This window comes from Callorhinus ursinus, unplaced genomic scaffold (assembly GCF_003265705.2).
Source record: "Callorhinus ursinus isolate GAN/ISIS: 27379988/994484 unplaced genomic scaffold, GSC_fseal_2.0 scaffold50, whole genome shotgun sequence".
NCBI lineage: Eukaryota > Metazoa > Chordata > Mammalia > Carnivora > Otariidae > Callorhinus > Callorhinus ursinus.
This window is the reverse complement of record NW_027397112.1, coordinates 5,037,418-5,060,511: the sequence shown is the minus strand read 5'-3', so window position 1 is coordinate 5,060,511 and position 23,094 is coordinate 5,037,418. Positions and strand designations below refer to the sequence as shown.

General features: G+C 39.9%; 1 protein-coding gene across 2 annotated transcripts; it reads left to right on the top strand.

Moving 5' to 3' along the window:
* Positions 1–224: 224 nt before the first annotated feature.
* Positions 225–22,291, top strand: PRKAR1A (protein kinase cAMP-dependent type I regulatory subunit alpha). Of its 2 annotated transcripts, XM_073883210.1 has the most exons (12): positions 226–401; positions 696–810; positions 3,658–3,840; positions 9,333–9,503; positions 10,318–10,409; positions 10,620–10,681; positions 14,126–14,172; positions 15,111–15,269; positions 16,551–16,611; positions 17,744–17,865; positions 19,364–19,445; positions 19,795–22,291. In XM_073883210.1, exons 3-12 carry the CDS (start codon positions 3,664–3,666, stop codon positions 19,965–19,967), a joined length of 1,146 nt encoding a protein of 381 aa, XP_073739311.1. In that variant the 5' UTR covers positions 226–401; positions 696–810; positions 3,658–3,663; the 3' UTR covers positions 19,968–22,291. The 2 variants fall into 2 exon arrangements, with proteins under 2 accessions (XP_025745685.1, XP_073739311.1); XM_025889900.2 differs by lacking the exon at positions 696–810 and having other exon boundaries at positions 225–401.
* Positions 22,292–23,094: the final 803 nt, after the last annotated feature.

Below are 23,094 nucleotides of genomic sequence, written 5' to 3'. Positions count from 1 at the left end.
AGGATGCACTGCTGGGCGTGCGCATCCTGGGCACCCGCCCGCGCTCGGCCCGCGGCGCAGCTGCCGCAGATCCGCCGGGGCCGCCGCCTCCTCCGTGGCCTGGAAACGGCAGGAATCTCCCCGCCCCGGCCCCGCGTCCTCCCGCTGCAGGGGCCAGGGGCGGAGTCGCCCACCTGTCATCCGAGACGCCCCACGTGGGTTGGCCCGGCTAGGGGGCGTGGGGGTTGAAAAGGGAGGGAGAAAAGGCAGAGGAGTCGAGGGAGGCCGGAGTGAGCGTGGGGCTGCGTGAGGAGTGGAGGCGAGGGACCGACGAGAGAGGGGAGCTCCTGGAAGCCGCACCGAGAAGGGGCGAAGAGCAGAAGGAAGAATAAAGGGGACCTGCGGCGTCCAGGGAGGAACAGGTAAGGGGGGCAGGTGAACGGAAGGAGGGGAGCGCCGGGCTGGAGAGAGTGGGGAAAGGATAAAAGGCGGGCGAGAGGAAAGGCCTGCAAATAAGGGACGAGGTTAGATGGAAAGAAGAGCGGAAGAGCGATTCTAGGGCGTGGAGGGGCGAGGGTCCTTCAGGGAGGGGCGGAAGGGGAACCCGGGCCGCAGTGCCTTTAACGTTGCCAAGGCGACGGCTCTGGCCAGAGCGAGGCGCATTGACGTCAGCAGCCGAGCGCTGATTGGTTGCGGCCGGGACGTTTCCGGTGGAGCCGCCGCCGAGCCGCTATCGCAGAGTAGAGCTGGGCTGGGAGAGAAGCGCCGGGAGAGCTCAGCTAGCCGCAGACTCGCACCCGCTGCCCCGTGTCCGCCGCCGCCCGTCCCTAGGTGAGTGGGGTCGGTCGGGAGCCCCGACGCGCCCGGCTTCGCCGCCCCGCCGCCCGTTTGGGGGCGCTGGACCGATCCAAGATGGCGTCACGGGGAGCGACCTGCTGGGGGACGGCCGCACCCCCTGCCCCTCCCCGGTCCCGGCGGGCGCCTCCCCGCAGGCCTCACGCCCCGGGCCGCGCCCCCGGCCCCGAGTCTGCGGCTCCGAGGCCCCCAGGCCGCCGGGGCTGCTCCGGTGCCGGGCTCACCGGCCGCCCCGGCCGTGCGCGCCCCGCGGCGCTCCGGCCCCCGGCCCTCCGCGGCCACCGCGCCCCTGCCGCCTCCGCACCCGCGCGCCGCGGCCTTTTCGCTCGCCCTCCCCCATTTCCTGAAGGACATCAGTTCGATTTTACTGGAATCCGCCATCGTTTTCGCCAGCATTTCTGGCTGATCTTGAGACTCGGCAGTTGTCGTCGTTTTTCTTTCTAGTGTTCCCTTGTCATCTCCAGCAGTGGCTTTCCCTCTCCTTCGTGGGATTCCACGCCCACCCCCATGATTTTAGCCTGGCTCCTAAATTTTTTTGTCCCTTTTCACCTCCCCTTTCCCGATCCCCGCCCCCCCTTCCTCCGTCTTTTCGCCACCATTGTGGCCTACCGACTAGAGTAGGATGAGGGGAGGATAGGCCTCCCTTCTTCATTTTGTAGCCATGACTGTGGCATGAGTGAAGTGAAGGGCACTCTCGAAAATAAGTACGTGGTGTCTATTAACCCCCGCAGCGCAGTGCAGGTGTGATACCAGACAGCTACTTTGATTCTCCAAGAGATCGGTCTTTCTAACAGGAAAGAGAACACTTGCTCGGGATCACCCAAAGGAGGTGTTCCTGGCTGGTCTGAGGGGCTGCGGTCTGAATCAGCACGTTTCTCAAAAGTGTGTTAAATATTTCCTCGCGTGTGATCCCTTTGAAGCGGAATTTTTATCACAATTGAATTTACAAAAGAAAAAAATCTGAGTGTTTTCTTATGAGTATACAATGCAGTGGAAGTTTCAAAGTAGTTAAATAATTTTTTGGGTGGGGGTAGAAGCTAAATTGTTGGGCTCTTTAGTTTTAAGAACAAGTACGGAGTTAATCTAGGTATATTCGATTAAAAATACTATAAGACTGTTAAGTTTGGATTAAGGGGTTCACATGATGACCGCGTTGTTCTTGGGGCATTTTTGTTAATGTGCTGCCTTAAAAACACCAGTGTGTTCTTTTTAACACATTATTTTGTTTCAAACAAAGAGCCAGTTTCACTTCTTACACACCGTTCTCCCATTTCTACCAGCTGAAGACCTGATCTTTGAATGATTTCTCTGATCAGTTGAATACATGTATTGGTATTCCCAAAATATGTCTGAATATTTTGAAGCATAAAAGATCTGATTTATCATTGTTCTTGGTGGCCTTTGGTATTTTTTGAAATGCAGAAAATTCTACTGAAGTGGACTATCAGTTCATATGATTGTCTGACCTGGAAAAGTGGCTGTTATAAATCCAAAGTAAATGGAACTTTTTTTTTTTTTTCGGATTGTATATTTCTGAAGTAGCATGATTCTTTTTCTCTGGCTTTTAATTTATGTGCTTGTCAGGGAGCTACAAACTTTCTCATGGTCTGTTAGTCTGTTATTGACCTTTATCATGAAAGTTGTCAAAACAGAATGAGTAACAGTGTAGCTCTTTGGCTTTTGACTCTGGTATTTCTTTTTTCTTTCAAATTTACAATTCCATCTCTGATTTTGAGTGCGTTGTCTTTGGAAAAGACTGATTTGTATTGAATTCAGTTGGGGAGGGGAGAGGACCTCACTTTTATTTTCTAATCTTAATAGCTTAATAATTAGAAGTTGGAAGGAAAATAATTTATGACTTGTTAAATTATTAAGCTTTTAATTCCAAGGTAAAGTCAGCTGCTCACTATTATATTTCTACTTATTTTACTTTACATCAAGGTAGTTTGAATCCTCTAAAATTGATTAAATGCAGTTTATCTATTGAATCTTCGTGTAAGTTTAAAATTTAACCTGTTTTAGCATTTTTCTATCCAGCTGAAGAAATGTTTTGACATTTACCTGTCCAAATCTTTTATGATTTACTTGGTAAGGTTTCTTTGTTTTTCATTTATTTATTTTTTTTTCTTTTAAGGATTTTTTTTCTCTTACCAGTGTGTTGGTGTGCTGTTATTTAGGGCTGGAATTTTATAGAAGAGTCTGGAATAAGAGGCTGCTTTTAAAAGTCATCCGGGGTTCCTTTTGTGTTTTTAAAATTTTTTGATTACACTAGTAGTTGGTTAATCAGATCTTTTGCTCCAGTGGTTTGCTGGGTGACAGTAAGGACACTCCCCCAGGATAGGAGTTACGTATAGGGAATGTCAGATGTTCTTCCTTGTGCTTACTTGCTTTCACTTAGAGCCAACTTGTGTGCCCTTGTAATTCTCGGTCCTGTTTACCATTTACACACTTCCCACGTCATCATGATTTCTTTTGCAAGGGGAGAACTGAATGAAATTCCCTTAAGGGCCTGACTCCTCAGCAGTTTGCCTCTGCAGGGGATAGTGGCTCATACTTCCTCCCAGGAGATCAGGTTCTTGCCTTTTACTGTTGCTGTGTGCAGAATCTAAATGAAACACTTCTTTGGGGGAATGCTATTTTCCTACATATTTTATTCCAGAGCCCCCACTTCCCTGTCTGGAAAAAAAAAAAAAAATCTACTTAGAAAAAAAAAAAACCCTTGTGAATCAGTTGCCTGATGAATTTATTAAGTCAAAGGCCAAATTGGCATTTGCTCTTTATAAATAGTTTCCAGAAGCATATGTGTGGTTTTTTTCCCCGTAGAGAACCATGGCGTCCGGCAGCACTGCCAGCAGTGAGGAGGAGCGCAGCCTCCGGGAATGCGAGCTCTACGTCCAGAAGCACAACATTCAGGCGCTGCTCAAGGATTCTATTGTGCAGTTGTGCACTGCTCGACCCGAGAGACCCATGGCATTCCTCAGGGAATACTTCGAGAGGCTGGAGAAGGTAAAGATAAAATGTGGGGAGATGACGACACTGACACCATAGTTAAGTGTAATGCTCTAGAATGTTGCTAATTTGTACCATTTGGAAGGAAAGGAATTCTGACCAAATAAGAAACCTAAAACGGAATTTCAAAAAAGAAATGCAGTGAAGGCATTTATAGTAATTTTTAACTTTGTCATCAGGAGAATTTGTCAGAAAACGAACCTAATGTTCGTTTGCTAAGTTTAGTTGGGTTAACAGAGGGCTTCTACACATAGTTCCTTGTAACTGTTTTAATCCATAAAAATGATTAACTAATTAGATACAGTTGATCAGAAGTAGCAGTTGTATGACAAGAGAAATCCTTCAGTGCTTGAAAGCAGTTAATGCTTTAGTCTTCCTCAACAAAACAAACTTGATAAACCTTATCTCACCTTTTGAGACCAATGTAGTGAAGCATTTGAGTCTAGCTTCTGAGTGATCTATCAGAAGTTCTGAACTTAGAGATGTTCATATTAGTACAGATAATATATCTCAGATGAGCCCACTATAAAGCGGAGATACTAAGATTGCTGGTTGTCAGAATTTTACTTTATTTACAGTTTCAGTCAGGACGTGTTTCTTCTTGAGAAAAAATTAATTCATTAGTTTTTGTTCTTTGTTCATCCTCATTGTGTGTATGTTACTGTGACCTAAGCATATGGTGTATGCTTTTCTAAGCAAAAAGATAGTCAAGGACAATGCTTCAGTTCACTTCCCTGAAGAAATGGTGAATGAGAAAGTCTGGAACCTTAAATGTTTTGAGTACTTTGGTTTGTTTTTGTAAATCTTCGAGATGAATTTACAGGTTTTCTTTTGTGTATTGAAGTTTGATGTGGTTCATGATGATTATGAACCAATTGGGAGGCATTTCTTGGGTATATGATCATTAAGTATCTAGTTACATAATAGAAATATTTGTAATACATCCCATTTGTTTGGAAAATCTTTTAAGTAGCATACTTTTTTACTAAAAGAATCTGTACTAGGATTTAAAAAATGGTTAGCTCAATGAACAGACATTTCCTACTGTTTTCTTGAAAAGCTGATTGTTAAAATTGGTGTTTAGTACCATGATTAAAATAACAACAACAAAAAACAACTATGCAGCCCCCATGAAAGTAGCCTTGCTGTCTTAGAATTGTGGTAGAAAGTCCGGTTTTCTCCATTTTAAGCAATTTCCAAATAGTTTGTGAAATCCTGTAGAGCCAGACTGTTGTGGGCCTTCCCTGTTTTGAAATAAAGTGCGTTCCTGGAGATCTGGTTCTGAAATGGGTCACTGTAAGGTGATCCCTCTTTGCTTCGGACATCAATAGAAACCATCAGATGAGGGAATGAAGTTGATGAGACATTAAGTGTGTGTCTTTTTATAGGGAGTGTTGAATGTGTGGTGCTAGTTTCAAAGCCTGGGCTTACTGTAGCACTGTTTAAGCACTAACCAACAGGGAAAGCAAGAAATCATTATTCACATAGTTTTTTTTTGCACATAGGATTTTTAGATTTAATGTGTTTTGTTTGGTTTCTCTACCTCTTAACAAAAGTCATAGCTTAACCTACTCTTTTCCTGTAACTCAAGGGTCTTGATTCACTTGCATACATTCCTTTAGCTAGGGTTGAATGTAGATATCCGAGCTTTCAAGCAACCAGATTTTCAACTTTTCAGTGGATCATTGTTCTGTACATTAGGTGTTAGGTTTATATGTCTGAAAAGATACAATCACGTTCTTGTCAGCTCCTTTCCTGTGTTAACCATGGGTCATGTTTCGGGTACCCTCAGTTACTCAATAAGAAATGTGCCAAAAAAGTCACAGTTGGTCCATTGAAAGCGTCTGCATTTTGCTTCAGACTGTCTCCTGGAATTTAAGTCCTCATTTCTGCATATATTTATTAGTATCTTGCCTGTCTGATAGAGGAATTTTAATAGCTGTGTCCATTGTCTCCTATGTCCTGGGTACTGTCTGAAGCACTTTGCATATACACATACTCATTATTTCAAATGTCTGAGGTCGGTGATTATCACCGTTGTAAGAGGTAGCAGGTAAAACTAAAAAATGAAGTAATGTGGCTGTGGTCTTGCAGTGTACTAGTTAGATTTTTTTGTGGCAGCATACAACCCCCCCCCCCAATTATAGTGGCTTACTCCACATACAACACCTCCCAATTTCAGTGGCTCACTACAAAAGACCTTATTTCTCTATCATGTGCAGCTCTTCTGGGCTCAGCCCATCCTGCCTTCTTGACTCCACAGGTCTTGTTCCGGGGCTGAGTGGAAGGAGCAGTCACTATATAGAGCACGCTGTTGTCAAGGCAGGGAAGGACCAGAAGCTCGGGGGGCAGACCATAAGAGTGGACACAGTATGGCATGTCCGCTTACATTCCATGGCCAAGCCTCAAGTCTATTTGGTTGGAAGTTTATTTCACCTACAGGGACGAGTGGAATGGCAAGGGCAGGGAGGGAACAGTGATTTTTTGAGAACATGGTAAGTGATTGGCCGGGGTGGTGTGAACTTAGAATTCCAGAACTGAAGGAGTGCTCGTAGCCAGTAAGTAGACCAGGAGGGTTTGTTTGGGTTTTTTTGCTTTTGTTTTAATAAATGGGACAACTGAAGAGGGAAGAGACTGACAGCAGAATGACAACAGCAAGAGAAAGGATATAAAAATGTATCATAATCTGTACTAGAATGTGATCTACGTTAATGGCTCTGAGTGGTCAGGTTTAGGTTATATTTGATTGCTGTTTAAAGAGAATCCATGAAACAGTGTTAAAAATCAACATGCTTTTAGTACTTGAAAATTATCTTAAAAACTCATTTAGATGTAGTTCCAAATGAGATGTTATTTGTGTAATTTTTCATGAAATTTTTATGAAATGCCAGTGACTGATTTTGGGGGGTAGAATGTGTTTTACTTATGGTCTTAAACTAAATTTGGGGAGACTTGAGTTTTATACTTCTGTGTTAGTATGAAATAGGAGAACCTTACTGGTTATTGGAATTACCAGAAGGAAAATGAAGTAAGTTTTCTGAAAAATGTATTTTTAAAATATTGGTTACATATTTGCACATGGTTCAGAATTTTACAGGTACAAAAGGGTATGACAATAAAATATAATGAAATATATGAAATATACTGCATTTCCTATGTAAATATGTGGTTAAAGTGGCATATAATATATAAGACATATTTTATATATGTAGAAATTATTCATTATTAAGTAATAATATATAAAATACTTTAAAAAGTCTCCCACTCCCATTGTCTTCCTTGAATGCAGCCAGTTTTCCATAGATAATATAAAGGCATTTACCTACAGATTCAATTATAAAAGAGCTTCTTCTTTTCCAACAGGTGCATGGCGTTCCGCTGTATGGATAGACTCTAGTTTATTTAATCACTCCACTGAGGATTATTTTGTTTCCATTGTTTTACTATTACAAACAATGATACAATGAATAATTTTGTATATATATCACAAAGTTTTGTATGTTAGATCCCATATATGCGTATCTTGGAATAAATTTCCAGAAGTAGAATTACTGGATTATTTGGTCAGGAAGTAAATGCAGGAGTGCCTGGTGCCTGGGTGTTGGTTAAGTGCCTTCGGCTCAGGTCATGATCCCAGGGTCCTGGGATCGAGTCCCGCATTGGCCTTCCTCATCCGTGGAGAGCCTGCTTCTCCCTCTCCCTCTGCCTCCCCCCCTCCCACTTGTGGGCACGCCATCTCTATCAAGTAAATAAATAAAGTATCTTTTAAAAAAAGAAGTAAATGCATTTGTAATTAAATAGACAAATTAGAATTGTTTTTATTATATTTTTTTGTTGTGGTTTCTTTCTCTTAATTTGAAAATTAGAAAATCCGGAGAAATGAGAAAAATAAATCCAAACCTTCCCTCCAGAAAAAAAAAAAATCAGGCATGATTCTACTAATAGAAATTAACATTGTTAATACCTTAATGGTTATCCTCCCAGACTTTGTTGCTGCATTAATAAGTTCTTTTATTTGTCTTAATGCCAAAAGCAGGGCTAAGTACCATGCAGGAGAAAAAATAGGCATCTCTTTAATTTCTTTTTTTATTAAGTTTTTTTTAAAGACTGTTAGAGAGAGCGCCCAAACCAGGGGCGGGGCAGAAGGAACCAAACTTGTGGCTGAGCAGGGAACCCACATGAGGGGCTCGACCTCACAACCTGGAGATCATGACTGGAGCCAATACCAAGAGTCTGACGCTTAACTGACTGAGCACCCAGGCACCTCTTCTTTTAATTAGAAAGAAATTTAAAATTTCATTTTTATAAAAAAATGTTCTGAAATTATCAGTGAATGCTAATAAGTTCATTTAGAATTTGAAAGATGGTTTAGAAAAATACCGGAGAATGAGTCAAATGAATATGAGTGTTCTAGAGAACACATTCTTATTTATATCAGGCATGATAACTCATTCTTTACTGCAGAGCTAAGAGGAATTTTTTTCTAAGCCTTGGGTCTGAAAAATAAGAATGTTAAAAAGTTTATTTCAGTTTTTATATGAATTGGTTTAATGAGTTTTTAGAAACAAGTAAACTTTCTTGGTTTTAATTTTGGTGTAAACCCTGATAATAAAGAAGGCTTCTAGCTCTGCTGGGAGAAGTACTTTTAGATCTGATCTTAAGATTTTATTTATTTGACAGAGACAGAGCGAGAGAGGGAACACAAGCAGGGGGAGTGGGAGAGGGAGAAGCAGGCTCCCCGCAGAGCAGGGAGCCCGATGCAGGGCTCGATCCCAGGACCCTGGGATCATGACCTGAGCCGAAGGCAGACGCTTAACGACTGAGCCACCCAGGCGCCCCGTTACATCTGATCTAATTTAAATTCTTGGTTACCATCACATCATTTTGTTATTTGTTTCTGTCTGAGACTCCAGCTAGAATATGAATTCCACAGGCTTAGGACCCTTTCCTGTTAGTTTTGACACCGTCTTTTCCTAGCATAGACTTGACATGGCAGATCTAGAGATACTTACTGAGTTAATGAAATAATACAGTAACCTAGACATTTGTGTATTGCTTTGCTGTACTAACATTCTTTTGATATGTGTGTGTGTGGGGGGGGGTCTTCATGCTATCTGTAGCAGCATACAAAAACCCCAGGATTTTGTTTTGCAGTTTTATTACTGTTGTGTGCATTACAAAGCATTGTTGTCAGTGTATTACCATAACAAGTATCTAATTTTTCATTTGTGGGTTGTGTCTGTATTAATGGTTTTTGCTCATTAATAAGTATAGTATCTGTTATTGTCTGAGGAAACATTATAGTCCTTTCAGAGTATTTCTTTTCAAACTTGACTCCCTTTTTTTGCATTTGGAATTGGCATTTCCCCTTTCACATTGGTAATAGAGGAAGAGATTTGAAGTGATGGAGATTGGTTCTCACTGGGATGTGAGCATACTAAATTTATATCCTGAAGGATCTCATTTTATAAAACGGTAATTTTTTTCAGGAGGAGGCAAAACAGATTCAGAATCTGCAGAAAGCAAGCTCCCGTGCAGATTCGAGGGAGGATGAAATCTCTCCTCCTCCCCCCAACCCAGTGGTTAAGGGCCGGAGGCGACGAGGTGCTATAAGTGCTGAAGTCTACACGGAGGAAGATGCTGCATCATATGTTAGAAAGGTAGTCTTGTCACCTACTCATTGGGGCGATGTGTTCAGGACCCACGTGGTAGTCAGCCAGCCTCTGTTGATGAGTACATGTACCGTTTTGCAGAGTAAGACACTGACAGTATGGATTGTACTTCATCCTGTACAGGTCTTGGGTACTGAAGAAACAGACTTTCTGTAATAAGCTGTCATCAGAGGAAATAACTAACAGTGATTATAAAATAGTGAATAATTGTATTTGGAGGGGGTTTCCTTTCCATGTTGTGTTGCAGTAGAAGAAGCAGGCAGTACTCTTTTTTTCTCTTGAATCATGGTTGGTTTTTTGACATCCTAGAATTCATGTTGTGACTTTTAACTTTTTATCCTATAAGCTTCATCCTTTTGACTCCTCCTTAGAGTTAGCCTGCCATTTTGAGTTATGCTATTAGACCAAAGGGGGAAGAGAATTGCCCTGGCAAGAGGCTTGTGAAGTTAGTAGTACCTAATCACAGTTTAAAAAATGACTAATTATCATAAAATGCTTAGTTTTGCCTCAGAATAATGACCTTACTTAAGGTGTGGATGATTTGTTTCTTTAGTTGTTGACTGGAAACCAAATACCAGCCTTTAAATACAGGCTTGGTTGTAGGCAAGGGGATTAATTAGCCAATATTTATTGAGTACTTTGTAGATCAAAGATATTACAAGTGTGTTGTGTTAAATACTTAACACAAAGCTATCTTGTTTAAATACTGTAATGTATCTTGACATTTAATTGAAATGCATGTTCAAACATGGATCTGCTTTTCATTTATGGACTTGTTATTCGACCTTCTATTCTTTTCTAGGTTATACCAAAAGATTATAAGACTATGGCTGCTTTGGCCAAAGCCATTGAAAAGAATGTGCTCTTTTCACATCTTGACGATAATGAGAGAAGGTAGGTACAGGTTCTTTGTTACACTGTTATTTCAGTACAGTTGTGGCCCCAAACTAGTTTCATCATTGTTGCGAGTTTTAAGACTCTTAATAATTGTTCACCTGTGGACAGTCCAGGGTGAAAATCTGGGAGCTTTAAGTCTAAAGTTAATGTTTGAAATCCATAGAAGACGCAGATGAGATGTAACTTGAGGCCTTTTGTCTCTTGCAGTGATATTTTTGATGCCATGTTTCCGGTTTCCTTTATTGCTGGAGAGACTGTTATTCAGCAAGGTAAAGGCTACTGCCTCTGGGTCCTGTAGTACTGTGGGAATGTAGGATTTCTTTATTGAAGTTTGTTTTCCTCTTCCAGTCTACCATTTTCTTCTGTTATAATATGATTGGATTTTCGTATTTTTTTGTCTTCGAGTATAGCTGACAAACAATGTTATATTAGTTTCAGGTATGCAACTTCATGGTTTGACAAGTTTATATATTATGCTATGTTTACCACATTTGTAGTATCATCTGTCCCTTTATCGCTATTATAGTATTGTTGGTTGTATTCCTTATGCTGTGTCTTTTATTCCTATGATTCATTCATTCTATAACTAGAAGCCTGTACCTCCCACTCCCCTTCACCCATTTTGCCCAACTCCCCACCTCCTTTCCCTTCTGGCAACCATCAGTTTGTTCTCTGTATTTATAGGTCTGATTCTGCTTTTCGATTGTTTATTCATTTGTATGTGTGTGGTTTTGCTTTTCTTTTTTTTTTTTTTTTTATTCCACTCATGAGTGGAATCATATGGTATTTGTCTTTCTCACAGTCTTAGTTCACTTAGCATAATACCCTTTGGTCCATCCATGTTGTTTCACATGGTACCGTCTCATCCTTTTTATGGCTGTGTAATATTGCATTGTGTATGTACACCAGATTTTCCTCCTCCATTCATCTGTTGATGGACACTTTGGTTACTTCCCTATCTGGCTATTGTAAATAATGCTACAGTAAACATAGGGGTGCATATATCTTTTCAAATTAGTGTTTTCATTTTTTTCTGGTTAGTACCCAATAGTGGGATCATTGGATCATATGGTAGTTCTATTTTTAATTTTTTGAGAAACTTCCATAAGTTTTTCCACAGTGGCTATGCCAGTTTACATTCCCACCAACAGTGCAATGAGGATTCCTTTCTCTCTGCATCCTCCCCAGCACTTTGTGTTTCTTGTCATTTTGATTTTAGCTATTATAACTGGTGTTAGGTGATACCTCATTGTGGCTTCGATTTGTATTTCCCTGATGGTGAGTGATGTTGAACATCTTTTCATGTGCCTGTTAGTCATGTATGTGTCTTTGGAAAAATGTCTATTCCGATCCCCTGCCCCATTTTTTAATCAGATTGTGGTTTTTTTGGTGTTGAGTTGCATAAGTTCTTAATATATTTCAGATGTTAACCCCTTATTGGATATATGATTTGCACTTATCTTCTCCTATTCAGTAGATTGCTTTTTTGTTAATGGTTTCCTTTGCTGTGCAGAAACTTTTTATTTTGATGTAGTCCCCTGCTTTAGGAGACATATCTAGAAAAATGTTGCTACGGCCAGTGTTAGAGAAATTACTGCCTGTATTGTGTTCTTTTACAGGATTTTTATGGTTTCAGGTCTCACATTTAGGTCTTTAATCCATTTTGTGTTTATTTTTGTGTATGGTGTAAGAAAGTGGTCCAGTTTCGTTCTTTTCCATGTAGCCGTCCGGTTTTCCCAGCACCATTTGTTGAAGAACCTGTCTTTTCCCCAGTATATTTTCTTGTTTCTTTTGTCATAGGTTAATTGACTGTATACTTGCAGATTTTTCTCCGGGTTCTCTCTTCTGTTCCATTGATAGAACAGAAGAATCCATTTTGTGTCTGTACCATACTATTTGGGTCACTACTGTAGCTTTGTAGTATATCTCAGAATCTGTCTGGTATTGTGATACCTCCAGCTTTGTTATTCTTTCTCAGGATTGCTTTGGTTATTGGGGTCTTCTGTGGTTCCATACAAATTTTAGTATTATTCTAGTTTTGTGAAAAATGCTGTTGGTATTTTGATAGGCATTGTGTTGAGGCTGTAGATTGCCTGGGGTAGTAGGGACAGTTTAACAACATTAACTCTTTCAGTCTATGAACATGAAATATCTTTCCATTTGTTTTTGTCATCTTCAATTTCGTTCATTAGTGTTTTATAGTTTTGGAGTACAGATCTATCATCTCCTTGGTTTATTCCTTGTTTTTTATTCTTTACTGGTGCAGTTGTAAATAGTGTTTTTTAAATTTCTCTTCCTGCTTTGTTATTAGTTTATAGAAATGCTATTTATTTTTGGCTTTTATTTTGTATCCTGCCACTTTACTGAATTCATTTATTCTAATAGTTTTTTGTTGGAATCTTTAGGATTTTCTATGTGTAATATTGTATCATCTGCAAATAGTGGCAGTTTAAACTTTTTTACCAATATGGATGCCTCATTTCTTTTTCTTGTCTGATTGCTGTGGCTGGGACTTCCGGTATTATGTTGAATAAAAGCGGTGAGAGTGGACATCCTTGTCTTGTTCCCCACTTAGAGGGAAGGCTTTTTCACCATTGAGTATGATGTTAGCTTAGCTGTGGGTTTTCGTATATGGCCTTTACTATATTGAGGTATATTCCCTGTAAAGTTCATACCTCCTCAAACTATTCCAAGAAATAGAAGAAGAAGAAAAGCTTCCAAATATATGCTACAGGGCCAGCATTACCCTGATACCAAAACCAGACAAAGACACCACAAAGAAAGAGAACTACAGGCCAGTCTCAGAACATAGATGCAGAAATCCTAAACAAAATTTTAGCATTCAACAATCCATTAAAAAGATCATTCACCACAATCAGGTGGGATTTTTTCTGGGGATGCAAGGATGGTTCACTATTCACAAGTCAGTCAGCATCATACACCACATCTGCAAAATGGCAAAAGTCATATGATCAACCTAAGTGATCCTGTTTCTTTCTTAAGTTAAAATCCTTTGAGCTAAGAGGTACACTTTCCTTAAAGGACTACGATTTTTCTAGTATGTGATACGGTTTTGTTTATAGTAACTCTTAAAGAATATTCTTACATTTTAATTTTGAATGTTGTGTCGGATTTCAGAACCATATGTATTTCATATATCCCTTATATTGATTAGTAAAATAAAGTAGGAAGTAGCACAGCATTTGCATTCTTAATCATATAGCCCATCTGTTTGTAAGGTTCTGTGCCTTCTCCTGATTCTTAACCTTTTTGCCCTGTATACAGACATGGATCTCACTAACCTTATGGGTCCGCCCCCCCACCTTTTAAAATTTATTCTTGAATATTTTCATTATGGGTCTCCATAATTCATGTATTTTCCAGGTTAGTGACAGTCTGATATTTTGTTACTTACTCTTTGAGTTGTTTCTTGTTTTGTTGTTACAAATGATGTAGCAGTTACTATCTTTGTACACATGTAGCTTTTTTTTTCCCCCAGAGATATTCTTCACTATGAGATGACTAAAAAAATTGATCAGTTTTATGGCTTTAAAAATATATTGCTGGACTTTTTTTCCCCTGAAAGGTTGTGTTAATATAAAAATACGTATTTTAATGTATAAAATAAATTTACTATTTTACATTAACTTGGTAGTTCTGATATATGTTTCTTTAATTTCTATTATACATCTAACATTTTTACTCTCTTTTAGGTGATGAAGGGGATAACTTCTATGTGATTGATCAAGGAGAGATGGATGTAAGATTTAATGATAGCAAAAATATATTGGTAATCGTAGAAGTTAATGTGTTGATATTTATTACTATTAAGAGTTTCTGAAGGGCATATATAACCCTTGTATGTCAAATTCTATCAGCATCTTTTGCTAAATATTTTAATGACACAGAGAAACTTTAAACTACTGAAGACAATTTCTTTAGCTAGACATTACATTTTACATTTTTTTTTTTTAGAGAGAGAGCGCGTGCATGTGTGCTTGAGAGTGGCAGGCGGAGGAGGGGCAGAGGGAGAGAGAGAATCTTAAGCAGACTCCATGCCCAGCGTGGAGCCTGATGCGGAGCTCTATCTCACAACCCTGAGATCATGAGCTGACCAGAAATCAAGAGTTGGATGTTTAACCAACAGCCACCCAGGCGCCCCTTGGTTTAAATCTTGCTGGAGTCACGGTTGAAGCCTGTGTGTGTGTGCTGTGTGGTAAGACAAATGGAAGGGAGAGGCTGAGTCCTACATGGTCATTAGCTCCGAGACTTGGTGTAGCTTTCTTAATTTTGTGAGTCTTGTTTACAAGTGAAATGCGGATAATAACAGCATTGCTGTCCCAGGATTATTAGATAGTTCAGTGTCTTCTGCAGGGGAGATGCTTAGCATAGTACATGACACAACACTCTGTGAATATACATGGTTGTTAATGCTGTTTACCTTTTTGCCCTGATCATCCCTATGGGAACATTTTTCTTTCTTATCTGGTAATTAAGTCAGGTAAATCACAGACCCTCTGGGTTTTTTTAACTCACTGTCAGACAGCAACTGTTTTGCTCTGCTTTGTAAAAACGTAATATACTCTATTTTTTGAAAGAAAATTCAGGATTCTGCCCCCTTAGAAAGGTTTGTGGGTTTTTAATAGTTCTGTGTTTGTATATGTGGAAAAAACTGATTCTTTGTCATTTGTGTTTTAGGTCTACGTCAACAGTGAATGGGCAACCAGTGTTGGGGAAGGAGGGAGCTTTGGGGAACTTGCTTTGATCTATGGGACACCTAGAGCAGCCACTGTCAAGGCAAAGACGAATGTGAAATTGTGGGGTATTGACCGAGACAGCTATAGAAGAATCCTCATGGTGAGACAGCATGGCTTTTGGAGTGCAATTTTGAATTTCAGTCTGTGTAACTGATGTTTGAGTAATATCACCAGATCTTGTAGAACAAACATGTGGCCAGAGAAAGCATGGGAAACAAATGTGTGTATGTAATGGTTAGTTCATGTTTGGAAGTCTGTCCATTTGCTGATCTTTACTTACTTTATCTTTACACTTGAGGTAGCTTGATAGATGCTACTCGTAAGTGCATTAAGTGACTTAAAGCCATTCAGGAGTAATCCACTTCTCTAAACTGCAAGTGGGTTATCAGTAGTGCAAATGTCCCCTTTCACTGAAGGAATAAACAAAATAATAAAACCATTGGAACGTTCTGCTGATATAGTCAGACTTCTTGAGAACTTTGTGACAGATTTATAGAGTAGCTTTAGATGATTAAGTGCCAGCTAATGGCATTCGTCATCTTGAATGATTTCCTTAAATGTGTACAGTGCCTATCTGGCTATTTGACAATATACAGTTGGATGTACTTTGAATATTTTCTGTATTTGGGGGATGTGTATGTATAGATAAGTATATATGTGTGTGTAAGGATATTGTAGAGGACTGTGTTTCCCTCTGGCCTTCCCCCAGATATATTTAACAAACTTTACAGATAAGACAGCTTGGTTGGGTTTGGGGCTATGGCAGTGTTTTTGGTGGGAGGTCTAGAAGTGGTAGCAGCTTTATTTCCTTCCTTCTGTGGAGAATTGGGGTTGTGGGGAAGAACCCTGGGCTGGAAATATATTCAGCTATAGTCACACATGTAACTTGGCTGTTTTTTTTTTTTTTTTTGAGAACTGAGTATTTATATAACATTTCACTTATTGGTGGTATTAGGCACCTTCTTTGCTGTATGCCTGGTGTTATACTTCTTTGTTTTTTTTTGAGGAGGGGTGGGAAGGGGAAGGGAGAGGCAGAGAGAGAATGCCAAGCAGGCTCCACGCCCAGCACACGGAGCCTGACCTGGGGCTTGTTCTCACAACCCCAACATCATGACCTGAACCAAAATCAGGAGTTGGACTCTTAAGTGAGACACCCAGGTCCCCCAGCTTGGTGTTACTTTTAAGAATGAGTTACACAGCTTTTTATTGAGCTGAATCAGAGGGTTTACCGTCGCCGACCTGAAGAAAAATAATCATGTATCAAGAAGCAGCAGCAAGCGTGGACTTTTTATTGTTTACTTAACACTTAGTATTTATTATTCCACAGCATTATGTGATAATTACACATTTTTGAGATGACTTTTATTTTTTTCATTTATAGGGAAGCACTCTGAGAAAGCGGAAGATGTATGAGGAGTTTCTTAGTAAAGTCTCCATTTTAGGTGAGTTTGGGAAGATCGCACAGAGAATCATTAGATTGAAGCGTTGGTGATGGTTAAGGAAAACCTGTTGCATTTCATAAATACTGCTCTGGTTATTAACTCGCTTTTTTTTTTTGCTAATAGTAATGAAAAACACGTGGGATACAAAGTTGAAGTTTGACTAAGAAGTAATTTTACAGTGTATTTAATTTGCTAGTATGTGACAAACCTCTTAACTAGAAATGGTGGACCTGAGAAAAGCTTCCTGGAACTATGTGTTCCTCATTCCTCTGGGGGAGACAGAAAGGCTGAAAGTGTCCTCCTTTGACAGTGGACATTGGTAGTCATCCCCCTGAGATGTCTGTCTCTGTTGCTCCGTTTGGTGAGTTTATTGGTTCAGGACAGTGAGTGTTGCCAAGAATGCCTTTTCTCTGTAGAAAGATTAGGTGTTATTTTCTGGCTTTCTCTGAAAAAGTGCTAGAAGTTTGGTGAAGTTTAGAGTAAAGCAGGTTAACTTGAGATAGCTGTCTGTATTTTGTTTTGTGGCCTTACAATATTGTTACAACCTGTTCTTCCCTGGGAGGGGGTGTGTGGTGATTCTTAAGTAATAGTCTTCTGCCATCATTAGAGCGAATGGACTTTTTCCCTTATTTTTCCTTTCTCTGAAAGGATTACATTTACTTAGTGACCTGGGTTTCAGTTTGGCCTTTGGGAACTAATATTACTGTCTGGTTCTCCTTGTTGGTTTCGTAAATAAATTCAACTTAGGATTTAAACAGATAAGTTATTTCTATGAACCTTTAGAATAGTACGGTTGCTAACACTATGACTTTTGGGTCTTGTAGGTTTGATTTGCATTGCTGGTGTTCATTAGGAAACTTAATGGTTACATTTTTTTACTCCTTTACCATTGAGTGCAGTTGATATAAATTAACGTGGCCACTGGACTACTGAAGTAAGGATCTAAGGGTTATCTGTAAATAATAGGAGGATCTTGCTGAGATTTGAGGTAATTGAAGAGGGGTGCCATGTTTAATCTGTGACACTAGAATATTGAATGGGCATGGCTGTTTGATTCTCTTTATAGTTTTGTTTTGACATTTTTAGCATTGACAGTTAATGGAGAGAAATTCTTTTGATTCTTGCCTTTCAGAATCTCTGGACAAGTGGGAACGTCTCACGGTAGCTGATGCATTGGAACCCGTTCAGTTTGAAGATGGGCAGAAGATTGTGGTGCAGGGAGAGCCAGGGGACGAGTTCTTCATTATTTTAGAGGTAAAGGCATCTGTGTTTGATGCTATTAAAAAATTGTATAGCGTAAGAGAAAAAAGGGCCTAATTCTGATTTATAGTTTGGTTTTTTTTTTTTTTAAGAATACCTGACAGTTTTATTTAAAAATTATCTTTCACTTTGAAATGGTGCCCTTTGGTTTTCTGCCAGGTCACCACATTTTATTTATTTTTTAATTTTTTAAAAGATTTTATTTATTCTTTTGAGAGAGTGAGAGAGAGAGAGAGAGAACGAGCAGGGGGGAGGGGCGGAGGGAGAGGGAGAAGCAGACTCCCTGCTGAGCAGGGAGCCCGATGTGGGGCTCCATCCCAGGACCCTGGGATCATGACCTCAGCCGAAGGCAGACGCTTAACGACTGAGCCACCCAGGCGCCCAGGTCACCACATTTTAAATGAGTTTGTGTTAGAATTCTGGAAGGGCTATTCATGAAGTAGTAGCCAAATTCTGGCCTACTCAGTCCTTATGCAAGCCAAATGAAACTCAATCATTTAGCATTAACTGTTAATGGTTCTGTACCATTCTTGTTAAAATCCTATGTTTGGACTATTGGCAAACAAGGATTAAAAGCAAGTACTAAATTCTAACTGTTACTATGTTTGTTTGTTTTTATATTTGCCAAATTTTAGTTTCTGAAACAGTTTTCTGTAATCTTTTTTTTTTTTTAACATATAATGTATTATTTATGTCAGAGATACAGGTCTGTGATTCCTCAGTCTTACACAATTCACAACCCTCACCATAGCACATACCCTCCCCAATGTCTCTCACCCAGCCACCCCATCCTTCCCACCCCCCACCACTCCAGCAACCCTCAGTTTGTTTTTGAGATTAAGAATTCCTCATATCAGTGAGGTCATATGATACATGTCTTTCTCTGATTGACTTACCTTGCTCAGCACAATACTATTACTATGTTTTATATTTTCACAATTCATGGAAATGTAGAACATACTCTTGCCTGCCAAGCAGAGCCAAAGAGCAGATTTTCTATGAAAGTGGCTCAGTAGATGCTAATTGGATAATTCAGGAGTCTAGGGACTCTTTCTCTGAAGGGCCAGTTGGTAAGTCGTCGAGGCTTTTGTGAACCATAGGGTTTCTGTTGCAAAGACTCAGCTCTTGCCATAGTGCAAAAGCAACATAGACAGTGTATAAATGAATGGGTGTGTTGTTCCCGTAATGTTTTATTTATAAAAACCGGCTGAGCTTGGGTCTGGCCCTCTGGCTGCAGTTTGCTAACCTGGGTGTGAGCTCTCTGGGTTCCTCAGTGTGATGAGGCGGCCCTCCCAGCGGGGGCTGCTGGGTAGATGGGGTTTGATCCTCATGCTGGGACTCTTCTCAGTCACCTTTTATATGGACGGGAGGATTGAAATCACTGCTAAATCCTTTTTTTTTTTAAACAAAGTAATCAAAATTGTGTTGGATGTTTAAAATGTCACCCTGCATTTGAAAGTATTTGTTCTGCCGTTTGGTGATTTTATTATAGGGTTCAGCTGCTGTGCTACAGCGTCGGTCAGAAAATGAAGAGTTTGTCGAAGTGGGAAGACTGGGGCCTTCTGATTATTTTGGTATGTGGATTTCCTTGAAATAAGTAAGCTTAAGTCGCCTTTCATTGAGATAGCATAGTTTTTTTTAATTTTGTCTTTCTCCCGACGTTTATTTTTTAATTGTCTTTTTGGCTCTCAGAGAGTGTGAGATTTTGGAGTGCCTGCCTTTACTCTGTGAATAATCAAGTTACTGGTTGTTTTCTGTCAGTTTTTTTTTTTTTTTTAAATGCCCATCTGTGGCCTGTCCTAAGTTATTGAGTTATTTCAGACAAATAAATCTTGTTTTCTCATTGCTGTCAGAAGTGCGCCCCCGGGCATGTGTTTCCCATCGATGCTCACCCCACCCCGTCGTGTGTCCTCCCCTCCCCAGGTGAAATCGCACTCCTGATGAACCGCCCTCGTGCCGCCACGGTGGTGGCTCGCGGCCCTCTGAAGTGCGTGAAGCTGGACCGGCCCAGATTCGAACGTGTTCTCGGCCCGTGCTCAGATATCCTCAAACGGAACATCCAGCAGTACAACAGTTTTGTGTCGCTGTCCGTCTGAGATCTGCCTCCTGTGCCTCCCTTTTCTCCTCCCCCCAGTCTGGGCTTCACCCCTGCAGACTGCTTTCTCTTCCTGTTCGCAGCGCCACGTGGCCGCTGGTACCGCAGCTTCTCGTCTGTTTATATTAAAAGTTGCTTTTACTGCACCGTTTTTAATTTGGAGCATTGACCGAATGCTCATACACAGTTAAAATAAATAGAAAGAGTTCTGTGGAGACTTTGCTGTTACTGCTTCTCTCTGTGCAGTGTTAGTGTTCAACCTAGGCGGTGCGTGCCCTGCTTCCTGGTGAGGGCGCAGCCCTGCACCACGTGAATTACTGTAGAGTAACGGTGTAACAGTGCAAGATTTGTTTTTTTAAGTGACATAATTTTCCAGTTATCATAAGCATATTTTAGACTGTGGCCATATATGCTGTGTTTCTTTATAGAATAAATGATTTCTCATTAAGCTCTGAGAATTAGGAAAAACAGATCTAGAAAAATCTTAGTATAGTAGAAAGACATCTGCCTGTGTTTAAACTAGTTTAAGGGTGGAAAAATGCCCATTTTTGCTAGTTCTTGGATGGATAATGATCTGTTGAGTTGTTTTTTTTTTTTTTCCCTCTTAACCAGAATTTTTGTCAAGCTCATCTGCCTGGTTTTGTTTGGATCTTGTTTAGTAGTGTTTCCTCCAATTCTGAAATGTGGGGGTGTGGCTACCTGTGCCTGCCTTTGGAGTTCGAAACCAAATCATAGACTGCAAATACTGAGTTATGATTTAACTACATCTGCCTCAGCTCAAAAATTCTGATTAGACCTTTATTTATCCAGCTAGTGCCAAATATTGATCACCAGATGCTGAATTGGGAATTAGAATTTGAGGTCTACACTCTTGGTAGTTCACTTAGAGCTTTTGGCTAAATGTACGACGTCCTTCACTTGGCTCCAGGATTCTCTCCTGTGCTCAAACGCTGCCTGCAGGAGGTTGGGTTTGCTGGGACAGACGTCCCCAGTAGGAGAGTGGAGGCGATGGTGGTAAAGGAGGGATCCCAGGGGGACAAAGCTCAGTGTTGGGGACTCTGTCCCACTAACTTCACTGGGACATAAGATTAGGGAAGAAGTGTTTTACTTTGGTTTCACCTTTTTCCCTTCTTTTTACGTCAACTAGAGTTTGGGGGGGTGGGGGTGGGGTCGGGTGTGTCTTTGCTGTTTCAGTGGTCTAAAAGGCTGTCCTGCTGAAAAGGTCTGCTTTTCTGTTTAGCGTTTATTTTCTCTGGCAAACTTTTTTGATTTTTTTAAAGTAAACTTGTGTTTTGAGTCTTAATTGTTTTTCAGTATTTTCCAGCCTTATCATCCTTCTGTTACATTATTCCATGTGCACCAATGATACCCAACAGTTTATTTGTATTATGTTTGATTTTTTTTTTAAACAAAATTTCACAGTTCTGTAATGTTAGGCACTTTTATTTTCATTGTGATTTATATATAATGTAGGGTTCTATTTGGGAGTGACTGCAAGCATTTTTCCATCTGTGTGCAACTGGGTCTGATTATTAATCCCCTCTCCTACCCTTTCCCGGGTAATTTAAATTGGTCATGGTAGATTTGTGTCATAGATTTGAACAGTTTTTAGGTTTTACTAAGTTTGGAGTTTAGATCTGGGAAAGAGGTTTTCTTTACATTTCAGTGTGAGATAGAAAGCCACCTTATTACAAATTTTTTTATTTTTCAAAATAATCTATATTAAATGAGGGTTTTCTGATCTGTACTTTGTGTTTAGCTACCTTTTTCTATTTAAAAAATTAAAAATAAAAATGTTCTTATTAGCTTAAAGCTTGATTTGATCTTTGTTTAAATGCCAAAACTGTACTTAAATGAATTATTTAGAATGCCACAAATTTGCACAGTTTTCATATATGTATATAATCACGTTCATGTATATTTAGATACATATAACGCTTTCTAAATGAGTTTTGCTCTTAAATCATTTGGCTTGCTGTTTACTCCCTTTTGTAGTTTTTAATCTAAGGAATTTTAAGTCTCAATTTAAAAATTATCACATTTAAAAGCTTTCTCTTTGTGCAATCTGAGTATATGTGAGAAATCACAATTGGCATAATTTGTCTTAGTGGATATTCAGGGCTTTGGAAGTCATTATTTCTGGGCTTGGTAAGTGAATTTAAGAGACCTACTGCTCTAGAAAGTGTAGACGGCCAAAGGACCATTTTGTATCGTTTCCTGGTTACTAGTCTAATTATACTGTGTGTGCTAATATTACTCTATTCTTTTTGTTATAGATTGTCTTAACAGTAGGTCAAGTAATAAAAAAAGATTAAATAATTTAAATCCTTAAATGAATCAGTTTTTCTTCCCCTTCTCCTGTCCTTGTCTTCTTCCCCCTCTCCCCCAGGAACTTTTAATCTGGTGGGCAAGAATGAAAATCAAGAGTGAATTATGGGATTAGTGTTTTGAAAGAATAATGTTTGTTTTCAGTGTTTCCAATCCATTCCAAAGAATGAATCTCAAATCCTTACTTGAAGCATGATTGAGTTGAAGCAGATCTGTTTACTGAGTAGTGGAAGGAAAAGATTCAATCAAAAGCCAAGAGTTCCTTTTTATTCAAGACGGACTGGTTCTCTGGTCTTGGAACTTTCCCAGACTTCATGGGAAATGTCACTTCTGGATCAGCATACTCTCTGGTTTAAATTTAATACATGCCTTTGGGTATTTAGGTATGCTTACTTATGTATATTTTACATTCATAAAGTCTTATTTCTGAAATTCTTCAGATTTCTGAGATGATTAAGTTGTACTCATTAGTTTATTGGTATTCCTTCATATCCAGTGAAGTTGGAGATGTGTCGTATTCTATTATTTTTTTCTTTAAATTTTTTATGTTAATCACCATACATTACATCATTAGTTTTTGATGTAGTGTTCCATGATTCATTGTTTGTGCATAACACCCAGTGCTCCACGCAGAACGTGCCCTCTTTAATACCCGTCACCAGGCTAACCCATCCCCCCACCCCCCCAGAACCCTCAGTTTGTTTTTCAGAGTCCATCGTCTCTCATGGTTCGTCTCCCCCTCCGACTTACTCCCCGTCATTCTTCCCCTCCTGCTATCTTCTTCTTCTTCTTTTTTCCTT